The 16,540-nt window shown below is 41.4% G+C and overlaps 1 protein-coding gene across 4 annotated transcripts in view; it reads left to right on the forward strand.

Annotated features, from left to right (window-relative positions):
• The window catches only part of LOC140196296 (protein FAM131A-like), an 82,640-nt gene extending 75,911 nt beyond the window's left edge, over positions 1 to 6,729 (forward strand). For all 4 annotated transcript variants that reach the window (XM_072255250.1, XM_072255252.1, XM_072255251.1 and 1 more), the window contains exon 6: positions 4,292 to 6,729. In XM_072255250.1, coding sequence (XP_072111351.1) covers positions 4,292 to 4,791 — 500 coding nt within the window. In that variant the 3' untranslated portion in view covers positions 4,792 to 6,729. The remainder of the gene's footprint in view (positions 1 to 4,291) is intronic.
• Positions 6,730 to 16,540: the final 9,811 nt, after the last annotated feature.

Genomic DNA, 16,540 nt, shown 5'->3' on the forward strand with positions numbered 1-16,540 from the left:
AGGCTCTTGGGAAAATAAAAGGTCTGAAGGTAGATAAATCACCTGGATTAGATGGGTACACCCCAGGGTTCTGAAAGAGGTGGCTGAAGAAATTGTGGAGGCATTAGTAATGATCTTTCAAGGATCACTAGATTCTGGAAGGATTCTGGAAGACTGGAAAATTGCAAATGCCACTCTACTCTTCAAGAACGGAGAGAAGCAGAAGAAAGAAAACTGTAAGCTGGTTAGTTTGACCTCAGTGGTTGTGAAATTGTTGTAGTTAATTATTAAGATTGTGGTCTCAGGGTACTTGGAGGCACAAGACAAAATAGACCATAGTCATCATGGTTTCCTCAGCTTGCCTGACAAAGCTGTTGGAATTCTTTGAAGAAATAACAAGCAAGATAGACAAAGGAGAATTGATTGATGTTGTGTATTTGGATTTTCAGAAGGCCTTTGACAAGGTGCCACACATGAGGCTGCTTAACAAGCTATGACCATGGTATTACAGGAAAGATTCTAACATGGATAAAGCAGTGGCTGATTGGCAGGAGGCAAAGAGTGGGAATAAAGGGAGCCTTATCTGGTTGGCTGCTGGTGACTAGTGGTGTTCCACAGCGGTCTGTGTTGGGACCAATGCTTTTTACATTATATGTCAATGATTTGGATGATGGGATGGATGGCTTTCTTGCAGAGTTTGCAAATGATATGAAGGTTGATGGAGGGGCAGATAATTTTGATGAAGTAGAGAGGCTACAGAATGACTTAGATTAGGAGAATGGGCAAAGAAAATGCAGATTGAATACTTTGGCGGTGTATCGTCATGCACTTTGGTAGAAGAAATGAAGAGGTTGACTTTTTTTAAGTGGAGAGAAAATACAAAAAACTGAGGTGCAAAGGGACTTAGGAATCCTTGTGGTGGATTCTGTAAGGGCTCATTTTCAGGTTGAGTATGTGGTGAGGAAGGCAAATGCAATGTTAGCATTCATTTCAAGAGGACTAGAATATGAAAGCAAGACATAATGTTGAGACTTTATAAAGCACTGGTGAGGCCTCATTTGGAGTATTATGAGCAGTTTTGGGCCCCTTAGAAATGATGAGCTGAAACTGGAGAGGGTTCAAAAGAAGTTCACAAAAATGATTCCAGGATTGAATGGCTTGTCATATGAAAAGTGTTTGATGGCTCTGGGCCAGTGTTCACTGGAATTCAGAAGAATGATTGGTGACCTCATTGAAACCTATAGAATGGTGAAAGGCCTCGATACTGTGGATGTGGAGAGGATGTTTCCTATGTTGGGCGTGTCTAAGACAGAGGACACAGCCTCAGAATAGAGGGGCGTCATTTTAGAATGGAGATGAAGAGAGTGGTGAATCTGTGGAAATCTTTGCCACAGGCAGATGTGGAGGCCAAGCCTTTATGAATACTTAAGGCAGTGGTTGATAGATTCTTGATTGGTCAGGGCATGAAGGGACAAGGCAAGAAGGCTAAAGATTGGGGCTGAGAGGAAAATTGGATCAGCCATGATCAATGGAAGGGAAGACTGGATGGGCCAGATGGTCTAATTCTGATCCTATATCTTATGGTCCTATTGCAGAAAGCAGCACTGGTGCTCAAAAACAATGGTTCCAGTACCTGCAGTAGTTGAGGGTGAACTGCACCATACACAGGCACAGAGACCTTTTCAGTGGGACGCTGCATACTCCATAACCTGCCTTCTGAAGGAAGAGAAAGAATGACAAAGAGATCTCTTTTTTCAGTTAGTCCTGACGAAGGGTCCCGGCCCGAAACGTCGACTGTTCCTCTTCCTATAGATGCTGCCTGGCCTGCTGCGTTCACCAGCATTTTTTGTGTGTGTTGACAAAGAGATCTAATGCTTTAGGCAGAGCCTGAAGAGTGGCAGGTGCAGGAAGCAGAAGGTGGCAGCCAGAAGGATAAATGAACTCAGTCGCCTAGGTTCTTTTACCAGCAGAGTAGAGGGAATGAAGCATTGTTTGCCTGGGATACGAGGGACTTCTTGATAGAGAAAATGCTTCCGGCAAGGAGTCTGCAAAATCATGATGCCCAAAGTGAACCAAATTATTCTATCAATGGTTCAGACCTGTCCATTTGATTATAAATTGTCATACCTGACAACTATAGATACTTGTCACCAGACTCTACTCAGCACAGCCTCAGAGATCCCCTGGCATTCAGACCCACCTGGGTGTTTACACAGGACAATAAATTTTTTCAAAACTGTTACTTCCTCAGAATATTTTTTTGTTTTGATAGATCACTTGAAGCTGAACACCAATATAATTTCAGACTAGTGTATCATATAGGAATTTGGAGAAACAAGAAATTAACTTTTGTTGACTTAATGCATTTAATTGCATAATGGTGCTGACACTTTGCAATAGTTCAACTAAGCTAAGAATGTTTTGTTGATGACTTTCATTCGTACTCAGTGTCTGAGGCTTCTCGCTTATGTGTCCAAAAATAATCAGACAACATTGATGGATTCCAGTTGCCCTGATACCATTTTTTTCTGCCATGTCCTGGTGAAACCTTTCACCATCCTCGTCACTGACAGCGCCAAGATTTGCAGGGAAGAATTCTAAACGGGAATGCAGAAAATGAATCTTTAGTGACATGTTGTACTTCATGGTTTTGTATGCTTGAAACATGTTGTCAACCAGCTGCATATAGTCTGGTGCCAAGAAAACTTTCAACAACATTCTTGAATGCCTTCCATGCAATTTTCTCTAGTCCCACTAGAAGTTCTTCGAATTGCCTGTCATTGATGACCTGTTTGATTTCTGGACTAACAAAAATGCCTTCCTTCAACTTGGAATCAGTTATTCTGACTTGAATTATGAATTGAAATAACAAATATAGGTGATTTCAAAAAAGTGGTGTGTGATAGGAAATTTTTATGGCAATTTTCATGATTAGCAGCCAAAATTTCATAAGATACACCCAAAACTATTCAGGAAACAAAAGCTTTGTTGTCCCGTGTTATCTTTCTGATGGGAATGACAACATTTGGGGCCTTTACCTCTCCTTACAGTATGTGATACTGTCTGGTTGCCATGGGGAGTGGCTGCTGCCATCGGGCAGGAGGTACTGGAGCCTTAGCTCTCACTCCAGCAGGCTCAGAAACTGTTGTTACCCTTCAAGCATCAGACTCCTGAACCAGCATGGATAACTTTACTCACCTCAACACTGAACTGATTATACAACCATTAGACTCGCTTTCAAGGGCTCTACAACTTGTTCTCATTATTATTTATTCATTTGTTGGTTTAATTATTATTAACTTTATGTTGTATTTGCTAGTTTATTTTCTTTTGCACATTGGTAGTGTGTCAGTCTTTGTTCGCATGCAGTTTGTCATTGATTCTATTGCATTTCTTTCTTCTACTGTGAATGTCCACAAGCAAATGAAAATCAGGGTAGTGTATGGTGACATATAAATAATTGATAATAAATTTACTTTGAAGTTGAAAGACTGAAGCTCTGCCAAAATGAGTGCTTAATGAATTGTCAGAACCGTGTTCAACTGAGTGATCGCACAGGGAATGGCACCACTCTCACTTTAGAGTAACTTCACACCCTGATACCGAGTATTTACCACCCTAATGCTATTTCAAATGTCCTTTTGGCCAGCTTTGTGATTTAAGCCATGGAGATGAATGGGCATAAGCACGAAGTACATTGATTTGATGCACAAATTTATGTGGAGACCAGTATTTGGCCACATCTTCCTTTTCTAGCTGGAGGGCTGTGGGAAGAGAAGCTTTAATAGGAATGTAGGAATGGCTATAGATCCTATTCAGTACTTTGTTTTTTGTTTTGATGATGCTTTAAATAAAAGCATGGTGTATCCTATTTAGATTTTACTTGAATGCAATGAATCTTAATCTGCTGTTAAGAATAATTCTTGGGTAAATGGATTTGGTTGGCGAATTGATGTCTTTCTTTTATGGAAGCTTGTATGGCATATAGCTCCGGGTTTGTGCTCCAAATGTTTTTTTTTTGTTTTTTTTTTGTTAGTTTTTTTTTGTTTTAGTTAGTAGGGGTTCTTTTTCCTTCTTTCTTTTTTTCCAAAAAAAATAGCTTTAACATTTTGTTTTTTCTTATTATTATTGATATATTGTTTAACTTGGTTGATAGTTTTATTGTACATATTGATATGTTGACTTGATTATTTTAATGTATTTTCTTTGTTGTTGATTTTCAATAATAATTAATAAAAGATTTAAAAAAGGAATAATTACCAATAATCAGTAAATGTGCCTCTATTCACGAGATACCATGTTCTTGTTTCAGATCCAGCAGGACAGCACCCACAAGTGAATTATTCAAGAGACAGGCTGCACAGTCATTTGTGCCAACTTACAGTGCGGCAGACATCATGCGAACAGGAGAGTGAGTCCTCCCAGACTGTCTCCCCAGAGACCCTTTGTTCAAGTCTGTGCAGTCTGGAGGACCATCCTTTGCTTAAAATGGAGCTGGGGACCCCGACCGAATTAGCTGCAAAACTGTTTGGCCAGATCGGTGTTATGTCCGGTCATCAGGATGTGATTTCTCAGCTGCACCCAAACGGAAACACTGAATGTGCCTTTAGGAACCTTATCTGCGAGGACTCCTCTTATTCTGTGTCTTATGCTGAATCTTGTTTTACTCCAGAAGAAGACGATATGTCATGCCAAGACTACAAAAGCATTTCTAAGAAGGAGGATGGGGAATACGAAGGGCGGAGGAAGGTATCAGACGTTGCTTCCTCGGGTGTAGTATCTCTGGAAGAGGACGATGCTGAAGATCAATAAACCCTTGTAACCCTGGCATGCATTTCATTCTTTGATACTGGTCTTTAGGCGTCCACACAATCGCTCTGTATTTTGTAAAAGACTACCCTTCGCACAAGTAATAGCCTGAGATTTGGTGCAAAAGTCCAAGCACTTCACAGGTTTGCATGCTATGAGGTGCCGAAAGGAACTGTTTGCTGAAATGTTCTTAGCACGGTATGTAGCTCAAGCTTTGAGAACTTTTCGTACTGGATCTTTAAATTACATGCTACGTTACTTTTTCTTGCTGGAAAGCACTCTGCAGTCTCAACGGCATGGCTACGTCTTGTGTTAAAATGGCCAAATTATAATCTTCATACAAGATTAAACAGCTGCTGGAATGTTCTTAAAAACAGACATGCAATGTCTTTTTAAAAATATTTCACCTGAGAGGTATTTGCTTTTAACCTACTAGTTTTCTACCATTCAACATACTATAATCTGACAAATAATTAATTTTCAATGGTCTAATGAAACACATGGAAGTGTCTAAATCTTTTAAATTCCCACAGTTGAATCCTCTAATTTTGGATAAAATAGTTTCCACTGATGCAGTAAAGGAAAAGTGCATTATGGTTCAAATTTTATATTTTTGTATTTGTGTCTGCATCTTGTGAGGTATTGCTGTAAATTGGATTGCACGGGGCTTCAGTGCTGTTGCTGTAGGATATTTCTTTGTTATCACTGTGTGATATCGTCTACAAACAAAAATACTGTGGTATTACTGACTTTCATAATCATGCTGTTTAAATTGCAAGTGTTTCAACAAACATCTGCATAAAACTAATACAGAAATCCTCCCACTCCAAAAAAAGCCACCTCACAGCCTGAAATACTGATCGGTGAGACTCGCACTCACTTTCTGTAAAAGTCAGAAAATTCACCGGTAAGCTCTCTCTTGACGTGACTTGCTGTGAAAACTCTTAACAATGAAACATGCAGTTTTTTCTTTACCACTCCATTCAGAAAGGTCCACTATTACAGTATCCAGGGCTCTCATTTTCAGATCACATACTTGCATGTAAGGAAGACTTTAGTTGATGACAGTCCTCTGCCTGTAGCTTTTTTGTGTTGTTGATGCTCCCTTGGCATGATAATGGATTGGCTATGGAAAGAAAACTCCCCATGCAATGTTTTTTCTTGCTTATGGCTGTTTTCCTGCAATTTGCTTCAGTCATGGCTTTGCTAGACCTCATAAGCAAAAGTTCTGTTATTTGACTGGGTCTAGCATTTTATTTGGATATGTTTGTAGATATTCTAATTTTCACAAGAAACATCATCTGCTTCGATTATGTACTAAAATGTTTCCATGACCTCATGTGCTCTCTGAATATACTTCAATCTTCTCCAGAATACTGAAATAACATGTTTAGTTTCTGTTCTTGCTTGAAAAACACTTTAAGAGAAGTGTATGGTACCATCTGGGAAAAACATAAAAACTGAACAACATTAAAAGATCAGTCTCTACAATTAGGAAAACTGTTAATCAATCACTTTTCAGTCATGGATATTTGATGATATTGCCTGTTTGTTTTGGATGTGTTTGAGTCTGCAGCTAAGGATATGCTAGTCTTTGTTAAAGTCTTTGGATTTAGCACGGGGCACTTATGCTTTGTGCATCTCAGAAACCTTGCTGAATAAACCACTTCAAATGATTTTTCACACTGATTAGCATAGGATGCAGACCTCTCCCATTACAAGCTTTGCCAAAATATTTTCATCTCTCTGAAAGTTTTAAAAATTCCCAGTTTAATGGAAGATGCCACTGTGAATGTTCTGATGAAATCTATTTGCACTCATTTATTTTGTAAAATTGTACATGTATGATGCGGTACTGTTCTTTAGAAAATAATGTCTTCTTTTGTCTATCATTTTCTTTGTTATAGCAACAATTAAGAATTCCAAATAAACTATCAGTGAAGTTCCTTTGTTTGCTTCAAACAGCTTGTGGACTTTTATTCTTGGACCTTGCAATAGATTCATATTCTCCAATCTTCTGTCAATGTCTAGAATTCATAGACTATAGAAATTGCCATTGCAGTTTTTGCACTAATAAATATATCGCATTGAAAATGGTAAATTCCTTAATGGTAGGGTTCCATGGTCCATATTCTGATGTGAGGGAGATTAAACCAGAGCTTCCAATATTGGGCAAGCTCTGTGCAGATACCAACAAAAGTTGCAATAGTTCAAAGTCTGTAAAGGTTGGGAATGTCATGTGTGATTAAGGTAGAAGCTGAATTGATATAAAGTAATTTACTATAGATAACTATACATTATTATGGATTTCAATATAGGTTATTGCAATTCACAAAGTTTTGTGTGTTTATTTTTAATCAGAGTTTGCTGCACAGTAATTATTCTTGTATTATTAAAACTCATGGACCAAAGAAGGCAGGACATCTTTGGATTATTTTACAACAGAAGTCAAAGCCAACATCAAAGGCAAAGTGAGGGCATACAATAGAGCAAAAATTAGTTGGGAGGTAGAGGATTGGGAAGTTTTTGAAAACTAACAGTCTTCTTTTTCTTCTTCGGTTGTCCATCGAAATCCGATGACGAAATCCACTCCTTTAACTAACAGTAAGCAACTAAAAACATCAAAGAAGGAAAAGATGGAATACAAAGGTAAGCTAGCCAATAATATTAAAGAGGATACTGAAATTTCCTACAGATGTATAAAGTATAAAAGAGAGGCAAGGTAAGTACCAGACTGCTAGATAATGATGCTGGAGAAGTAGTAATAGGGGGTCAAGGAAATGGCGGATGAACTGAATAAATAATTTGTATCAGTCTTCACTGTGGAAGATGCTAACAGTATTCCAGAAGTGTGAGAGTGTCAGGAGGCTGAAATGTGTCAAGGTGCATTACTAGGGAGAAGGTACTTGGGAAACTGAAAGGTCTGAAGGTAGATAAGTCACCTAGAACAGATGGTGTGCACCCCAAGGTTCTAAGAAGATGGCTGAAGAGATTGTGGAGGGATTTGTAATAATCTTTCAAGAATCAATGTATTCTGGCATGGTCCAGAGGACTGGAAAATTGCAAATGTCACTCCACTTCAAGAAGGGAGAGAGGCAAGAGAAAAGAAATTACAGGCTGGTTAGTCTGACCTCAGTGGTCGGGAAGATGTTGGGAGTTGATTGCTGAGGATGTGGTTTCAGTGTACTTGGAGGCACATGATAAAATAGGCCAAAGTCAACATGGTTTCTTCAAGGGAAAATGTTGCCTGACAAATTATTGGAATTCTTTGAAGAAATAACAAGAATGGTAGACAAAGGAGAATCATGTGGAGGTTGTGCAGCTGGATTTTGAGGTGGCCTTTGGCAAGGTATCACACTTGAGGCTGTTTAACAAAATAAGGGCCTGATGGTGTTAGAGGAAAGATCCTAGCATGGACAGAGCATTGCGTGACTGTAGGAGGCAAAAGGAGACTTTTCTGGTTGGCGGCCGGTGACTAGTGGCGTTCCACACGGGTCTGCGTTGGGACTGCTCTTTATGTTATATGTCAGTGCCTGGGATGACAAAATTGATGGCTTGGTGGCCAAGTTTGTAGACGATATGAAGGTTGGTGGAGGGGTAGGTAGAGAGGCTGCAGAAGTACTTTGACAGATTAGGAGAAGGGGCAAAGAGCTGGCAGATGGACTACAGTGTCGGGAAGTGTATGGTCATGCACTTTGGTAGGAGAAATAAAAGCGTAGACTATTTTCTAAATGGAGAGAAAATTAAAAAATCAGAAGTGCAAGGGACTTTCCCTAAAGGTTAACTTACAGGTTGAGTCTGTGATGAGGAAGGCAAATGCAATGTTAGCATTCATTTCCGAGGACTAGAATATAAAAGCAAGGATGTAATCCAGACATCCCACCCTGCAAAAACCCATTTCAGGGAGGTAGCACCATCAATTTGCAGGAGACATCTGGGAGAGGTGGGATGTCTGCAACAGAGTAGCCCCTTAGCAGCTGGCCAGCTAGTTTAAATAACGTTAGCTATGCTAATGAATGAATGACACCTGTTAAACTCACCTCAACATGTCTTTTACAGTCTTAACCCACCATGGGCAATAGAAAAGTCACTGTTGCAAACAGCGCAGCGAGCAACACTCATTATTTTGTCCCCTATTAGGCAGGGGTACACTTTAGTGTAGTCTGGGGTGAAGTACGTTTTATATTTTTTTGGAACACTTTGCCATGGCGCTCTCTCTCTCTCGTGATCGCTTGCACGCTCTCAAGCGCTTTCGCTTGTTTTCTCGCTCTCTCGCTCGCGTGCGTGCTCTCTCTCGTCACTCTCGCACTCTCTCTTGCTTTTCTCTCGCTCGCTGTCAAAAAAATTGATTTCCGTGATATTGTATATGATTTGCGGGCATCAGGGAGCCACTATTAATATGCGGGAGACTCCTGGAAGTTCCGGGAGAGGTGGGATGTCTGGTAATGTTGAGGCTTTATAAGGCAATGGTAAGGCTTCACTTGGAGTGTTGTGAGTAGTTTGGTCCCCTTATCTAAGAAAGGATGTGCTGACATTGAAGGGGATTCAAAGGAGGTTCACGAGAATGCTTCTGGAATTGAAAGGCTTATCATATGAGGTGCGATGATAGCTCTGGGCCTATGTTCACTGGAATTCAGAAGAACGAGGGGGGGACGTCATTGCAACCTATCAAATGTTGAAAGACCTGGATAAAGTGGGTGCGGAGAGAATGTTTCCTATGGTGGGTGAGTCTAAGACCGGGGCAAACAGCCTCAGAATAAAGAGAAATCTGTTTAGAACAGAAATGAGGAATTTCTTTAGGCAGAGATTGGTGAGTCTGTGGAATTCATTGCCACCAGCGGCTGTGGAGGCTAAGTCATCTGGTATATTTAAGGCAGAGGTTGGAGGATTCTTGATTAGTCAGGGTGTGAAGCGATACAGGGAGAAGGCTGGAGACTGGGGATGAGAGGGCATTGGATCAGCCATGAAGAAGTGGTGGAGCAGACTTGATGACCCAAGCTGCCTAATTCTCCTTTTATTTATCTTATGGTCTTACTTTACATGCTAGTTCATCACCATGTTAGATTTTTGGCAATTTGTTTATTTTGGTTGTGGTAGAGATGCCTGAAAACAGCACAGCATGTTGTGGAGGCAACTAAGATCCTCACCACTGACCACAAGTTTGGTATTTACACTTTAAACTATACATGTACCCGTGAAAAATAAAAGATACTGACCAGGGTAGAGTTTGTAATGTACATGCACTAATCTTGCATAGAATGCACATTTGTTCTGATCAGATCTTTGACCTCAAAAGAAGTTACATAAACAGGATCCATGTAAAACTGTGATGGTATTGGGTTCACTGTCTGCAAAGCCCTAAACTCTAAAGGAAATTTTAAGCCCCATCCAATATAGATATCTATGGGTACCCTCACTATAGGAAGATTATACTGTATCAACATACTGTTTATACTGTCCCTTGTCCATTTGTCCCTCCCCACTGATCTCCCTCCTGACACTTATCCTTGCAAGTGGAACAAGTACCACACCTGCCCCTACTCCTCCTCCCTCACTACCATTCAGGGCCCTAGCAGTCCTTCCAGGTGAGGCGACACTTCACTTGTGAGACTGCTGGGGTCATCTACTCTATCTGGTACTCTGGGTGTGGCCTCCTGCATATTGAAGAGACCTGATGTAGACTGGGAGACCACTTCGCTGAGCATCTACACTCTGTCCGCCAGAAAAATGTGATATCCCAGTGGCCACCTATTTCAATTCCACTTCCCATTCCAATATGTCAGCCTACTGCCATGATGAGACCACACAGTTTGGAGGAGCAATACCTCATATTCTGTCTGGGTGGCCTTCAACCTGATGGCATGAACTTTGATTTCTTAAACCTCCAGTATTTGCCCTCCCTCTCCATCACCATTCCCCTTTCCTATTTCCCTACCCATCACCTCCCTCTGGTGCTCCTCCACCTTCCCTTTCTTCCATGGTCCTCTACCCACTCCTATCAGAATCTCCCTTCTCCAGTTCTTTATCTCTTTCTTCACCCCATCCCCTCTCCCAGTTTCACGTATCAACTTGTACTTCTTCCTCCTCTCGCTCCACTTTCTTACTCTCGACTTCTCATCTTTTTTTTCCCAGTCCTGATGAAGGGTCTTGGCCAGTAATGTCGACTGTTTACTCTTTTCCACAGATGGACCCCGGCCAGCTGAGTTCCTCCAGCATTTTGTGTGTGTTGCTTTGATTTCCAGCATCTGCAGATTTTCTCTTGTTTGTGGTTTTCCTGTTCAAAGACTAGTTTACTTTCAGGTGGTGAGGTCCAGCTGCCAATACTCACTACTTGTACTTCGCCCTCAACACCACCCCCCCCAAACAAGGACGGTACTTCCAGCTAACAAAATAGTCTATTTTCATTTTGATTTAAAACATTTTAATTTAGAGAAATAGTTCTTCAAACACATTTAAAACTCACAGAGGATTTCTGATTTATAAGTTTTCCAAATTACAAAAGACTTACAAACTACAAAGGATTTCCAAGCACAGGAACAATTCTTAAGAATTAAAAGAACATACCAATGAGCTGCAGAATCTGAAGCTTGAGGAATGAATTCTAGTTTTTCTTTCTATCACCCCATCTTTCTCTCACTCTCCTTGTCATTCCTAACAAACCCCAATGCTTTTCAACATCTATATTGTTTTGCTACCAGTTGACATTATTCACATGTGCATTTTTCAGATACCTTTGCTGGGACAAAGTAATTCACACAGATGGTTTAAAAGCTTCTGGGGACAGAAACCCCAGGCACCCAAAATTAATGTCTTGAGGGCTGACTCTCTGACTACACGGTATTAGACCATAAGGCATAGGAGCTGACAACACGCATCAAAGTTGCTGGTGAACGCAGCAGGCCAGGCAGCATCTCTAGGAAGAGGTACAGTCGACGTTTTGGGCCGAGACCCTTCGTCAGGACTAACTGAAGGAAGAGCTAGTAAGAGATTTAAAAGTGGGAGGGGGAGGGGGAGATCTGAAATGATAAGAGAAGACAGGAGGGGGAGGGATGGAGCCAAGAGCTGGACAGTTGATTGGCAGAAGGGATATGAGAGGATCTTGGGACAAGAGGCCTAGGGAGAAAGAAAGGGGGAGGGGGGAAGTCTAGAGGATGGGCAAGGGGTATAGTGAGAGGGACGGAGGGAGAAAAAGGAGAGAGAGAAAAAGAGAAAGAAAAAGAATGTGTGTATAAAAATAAGTAACAGATGGGGTACGAGGGGGAGGTGGGGCATTAGCAGAAGTTTGAGAAGTCAATGTTCATGCCATCAGGTTGGAGGCTACCCAGATGGAACATAAGGTGTTGTTCCTCCAACCTGAGTGTGGCTTCATCTTTACAGTAGAGGAGGCCGTGGATAGACATGTCAGAATGGGAATGGAACGTGGAATTAAAATGTGTGGCCACTGGGAAATCCTGCTTTCTCTGGCGGACAGAGTTGAATTAGGCCAGTCAGCCTATTGAGTCTGCTCCACCGTTTCATCGTGGCTGACTTATTATCCCTCTCAACCCCATTCTCCTGCTTTCTCCCTAACCAAGAACCTATTAACATCTGTGTTAAATATACTCAATGACTTGGCCTCCACAGCCATCCGTGGAAAGAATCCCACAGATACGTCACACTCTGGCTAAAGAAATTCCCTCTCATCTTTGTTCTAAATGGTCATCCTTTTATTCTGAGGTTGTGCCTGCTGGTCATAGGCTCTCCCACTATAGAAAATGTCCTCTACACATCCACTCTTTCTAGGCCTTTCAATATTTGATAGATTTCAATGAGATCCCCCCCCCCCCCCATTCTACTAAACTCCAGCGGGGCAACACAGTAGCATAGTGGTTAGCACAATGCTTTATAGTACATGTGACCTGTGTTCAATTGGGCTGCAGCCTGCAAGGAGTTTGTATATTCTCCCCATGACCGCATGGGTTTCCTCCAGGTGCTCTGGTTTCCTCCCATCATCCAAAGACATACTGGTTGGTAGATTGATTGGTCATTGCAAATTGTCCCGTCACCAGGCTAGCATTAAGTTGGAGGATTAAGGGCCGTGCAGCTCCAAGGGCTGGAAAGGCCTAAACTCACTGTATCCCTATAAAATAAAATACAAAAGGAGCTTTGACGAGCGACCAGTCGGGCGATCGGCAGCTTGAGAGGACGTCATTCACTCAGGTCTGCTGAGCGAGTATAAAGGGAACAACTTGTGGCAGTCTTTTGGAGCTTTGACCAGCGTCCAATCGAAGTTTGGGGTTGATTAGCAAAAACAAATTAACGGAAGGTGGGGCAGGCGCAGCGACCATCGTTGTAGTGGACAGAGTTAGATTTTGAGGCTTTAGCTCTTCAAAGCTTCAGTCAGAGAAGGCAGAAAAGAAGAAAAAATAAGCTGTAATAGTCTTTTTATTCCCCCTCCCCTTTCTTTACATTTTACATTTGCTCAGTTAGAACAGTAGAGGATAGTGGAATGCCCCTCTTGCAGGAACGAAATTGTAATGAGATTGCAGAGTGTTGCAAGAAACGTAAGGTTGTTACAGTAGGTGATTTTAACTTTTCACATATTGACTGCGACACCCATAATGTTTAGCACTAGATGGGATAGAGTTTGTCAAGTGTGTTCAGGAAAGTTTCTTTCACCAGTACGTAGAAGTCCCAACGAGAGTGTGTGATACTAGATCTGTTATTAGGGAACGAGGCAGGTCAGCTATCAGAAGTTCGTGTAGGGGAACACTTTGCATGTAGTGACCACAATACCATTAGTTCCTAAGTAAATATGCAAAAAGGTAAGTCTGATCCGCAGGTTGAGATTCTAAATTGGAGAAAGGCCAATTTTGATGGTATCAGAAATGATCTGGCAAGTGTGGATTGGGAGAGGCTGTTTTTTACTTGGTAAGTGGGAGGCCTTCAAAAGTGAAATTTGGAGAATACAAAGCTTGTATGTGCCTGTCAGAATTAAAGGTAAAGGTAACAAGTGTAAGGAGCCTTGGGGTTAAGTGGGATCCAGAATCAGCAATGATGGAATAGCAGAGCAGACTCGATGGGCTGAATGGCCTAATTCTGCTCCTATATCTTATGGCTTTAAGAGATAATAAGGCCCTTGTTAAAATTTAAAAAAAGGAGATACATAGCAGGTATAAGCAGGTAGGAGCAAATGAGGTGCTTATGGAGTATAAGAAATGTAAGAGATCAAAAGGGATAAAAGAAGGCATGAAGTTGCTCTAGCAGATGAGGTGAAGGAGATTCCTAAGGGATTCTGCAGGTATGTTAAGAGTAAAGGGATTTCAAGGGATGAAATTGGTTGTCTGGAAGACCATAATGGTAATCCATTTGTGGAGCTAAAGCAGATGGGGGAGGTCTTAAATACATTTTTTGAATCTGTATTTACTCTGGAGATGGACACAGTCATAGAAGTGAGGCAAAGCAGCATCAATTTCGTGGACCCTATACAGATTACAGAGGAGGAGGAGTTTGCTATCCTGAGGCAAATTGGGGTGGATAAATGTCCAGGGCCTGATAAGGCAAGTGCAGAAATTGCTGGGGCCCTAGCAGAGATATTTAAATCATCCTTAGTGACAGGTGATGTACCAGAGGATTGGAGGATAGTCAATGTTGTTACGCTGTTTTAAAAAGGCTCTAAAAAGAAGCCAGGAAATTGTAGCCCAGTGAGCCTGACATCAGTAGTGGGAAAGTTATTGGAAGGTCTTCTAAAGGACCAGATATACTGTATAAGTATTTGGCTAGACATGGACTGATTAAGGATAGTCAGCATGGCTTTATGCATGGTAGGTCTTGTCTAACCAATCTTATAGAGTTTTCTGAGGAAGTTTCCTGGGAAGTGGATGAAGGTAAGGCAGTGCAAAGGGTCTTTAGCAAAGCATTTAACAAGGTCCTGTCTGGGAGGTTGGTCACGAATGTTCTGTCTCTTGGCATTCAAGATGAGGTAGTAAATTGTATTAGACATTGGCTTTGTGGGAGAAGCCAGGGACTGGTAGTAGATGGCTACCTCTCTGACTGGAGGCCTGTGACTAGTGGTGTCCTGCTGCAGGGATCAGTGCTGGGTCCTTTGTTGTCTGTCATCTATATCAATGATCTGGATGATAATGAGTTTAACTGGATAAGCAAATTTGCAGATGACCAAGAAGTGCAGTGGACAGTGAGGAAGGCTATCTTGGCTTGCAGAGGGATTTGCATCAGCTAGAAATATGGGCTGAAAAATGGTAGCTAGAATTTAATACAGACAAGGCAAGGTTTTGCACTTCGGTATGACCAACCAGGATAGGTTTTACACAGTGAATGGTGGGACACTGAGGAGTATGTAGAACAAAGGGGTCTGGCAATACAGGTCCATAATTCATTGAAAGTGGCATCACAGGTAAATAAGGTTGTAAAGAAAGATTTTTGGCACATTGGCCTTCAAAAATCAATGTATTGAGTACAGGAGATGGGATGTTGAAGGTATATAAGACGTTGATGTGGCATAATTTGGAGTACTGTGTGTGGTTTTGGTCACCTACCTACAGGAAAGATGTAAATAAGTTTGAAAGAATACAGAGAAAATTTACAAGGACGTTGCTGGGTCTGGAGGACCTGAGTTATAAGGAGAGATTGAATAGGTTAAGACTGTATTCTTTAAGATGTAGAAGATTGAGGGGAGATTTGATAGAGGTATACAAAATTATGAGGGATATAGATAGGGTAAATGCAAATAGGCTTTTTCCACGGAGGTCTTGTGGGTCTACAACCAGATGTTATGGGTTTAGGGTGAAAGGTGAAACGTTTAAAGGGAACATGAGGGGAAACTTCTTCATTCAAAGGGTCGTGAGAGTGTGGAATGAGCTGCCAGCACAAGTGGTGCATGTGAGCACAATTTCAACATCTAAGCAAAGTATGGATAGGTACGTAGATGGTAGGGGTATGGGGGACTATGGGGCTGGTGAAGATTGATGAAGTAGGCAGTTTAATTGGATTTGGCATGGACTAGATGGGTCTAAGGTTCTGTTTCTGTGGTGTACTTCTCTATGACTCTATATGCCCAGAGCCATCAAGCACTCCTCGTACATTAACACTTTCATTCCCAGAATCATTCTCATGAACCTCTTCTGGACCCCTGCTAGTGCCAGCACATCATTTCTTAGATAAGGAGCCCAAACCTGCTCATAATACTCCAAGTGAGGTCTGAGAAATGCCTTATAAAGGTTCAACATCACATCCTTGCTCTTATATTCTAGTCCGCTTGAAATGAATGCTAACATTGCATTTAGCTTCCTTCCCACTGACTCAACTTGCAAGTTAACGTTTAGGTAATCCTGTACAAGGATTCCCAGGTCCTTTTGCACCTCTGATTTTTGAATTTTCTCCCCATTTAGAAAATAGTCTATCCATCCACAAAAGTGCATGACTACTTCTGCCACTCCTTTGCCCATTCTTCCAATCTGACCAAGTCCTTCTGTAGATTCCCTACTTCATCAAAGTAGCTTGTCCCTCCAACTAGCTCTATATCATCCACAAACTTGGCCACAAAGCCATCAATTCTGTCATTGAAATCGTTGACATATAACGTGAAAAGAAGCGGTCCCAATACCATCTCCTGTGTAACTTGTCTGGTAGCTACCAGAGTAGGCCCGTGATATTCCAACTCTTTGTCTCCTGCCAATCAATCAATCTTCTACCCAGCTAGTATCTTTCTTGTAATACCCTGTGTCCTTATCATGTTAAGCAGCCTCATGTACAG

This window comes from Mobula birostris, chromosome 4 (assembly GCF_030028105.1).
Source record: "Mobula birostris isolate sMobBir1 chromosome 4, sMobBir1.hap1, whole genome shotgun sequence".
Taxonomy (NCBI): domain Eukaryota; kingdom Metazoa; phylum Chordata; class Chondrichthyes; order Myliobatiformes; family Myliobatidae; genus Mobula; species Mobula birostris.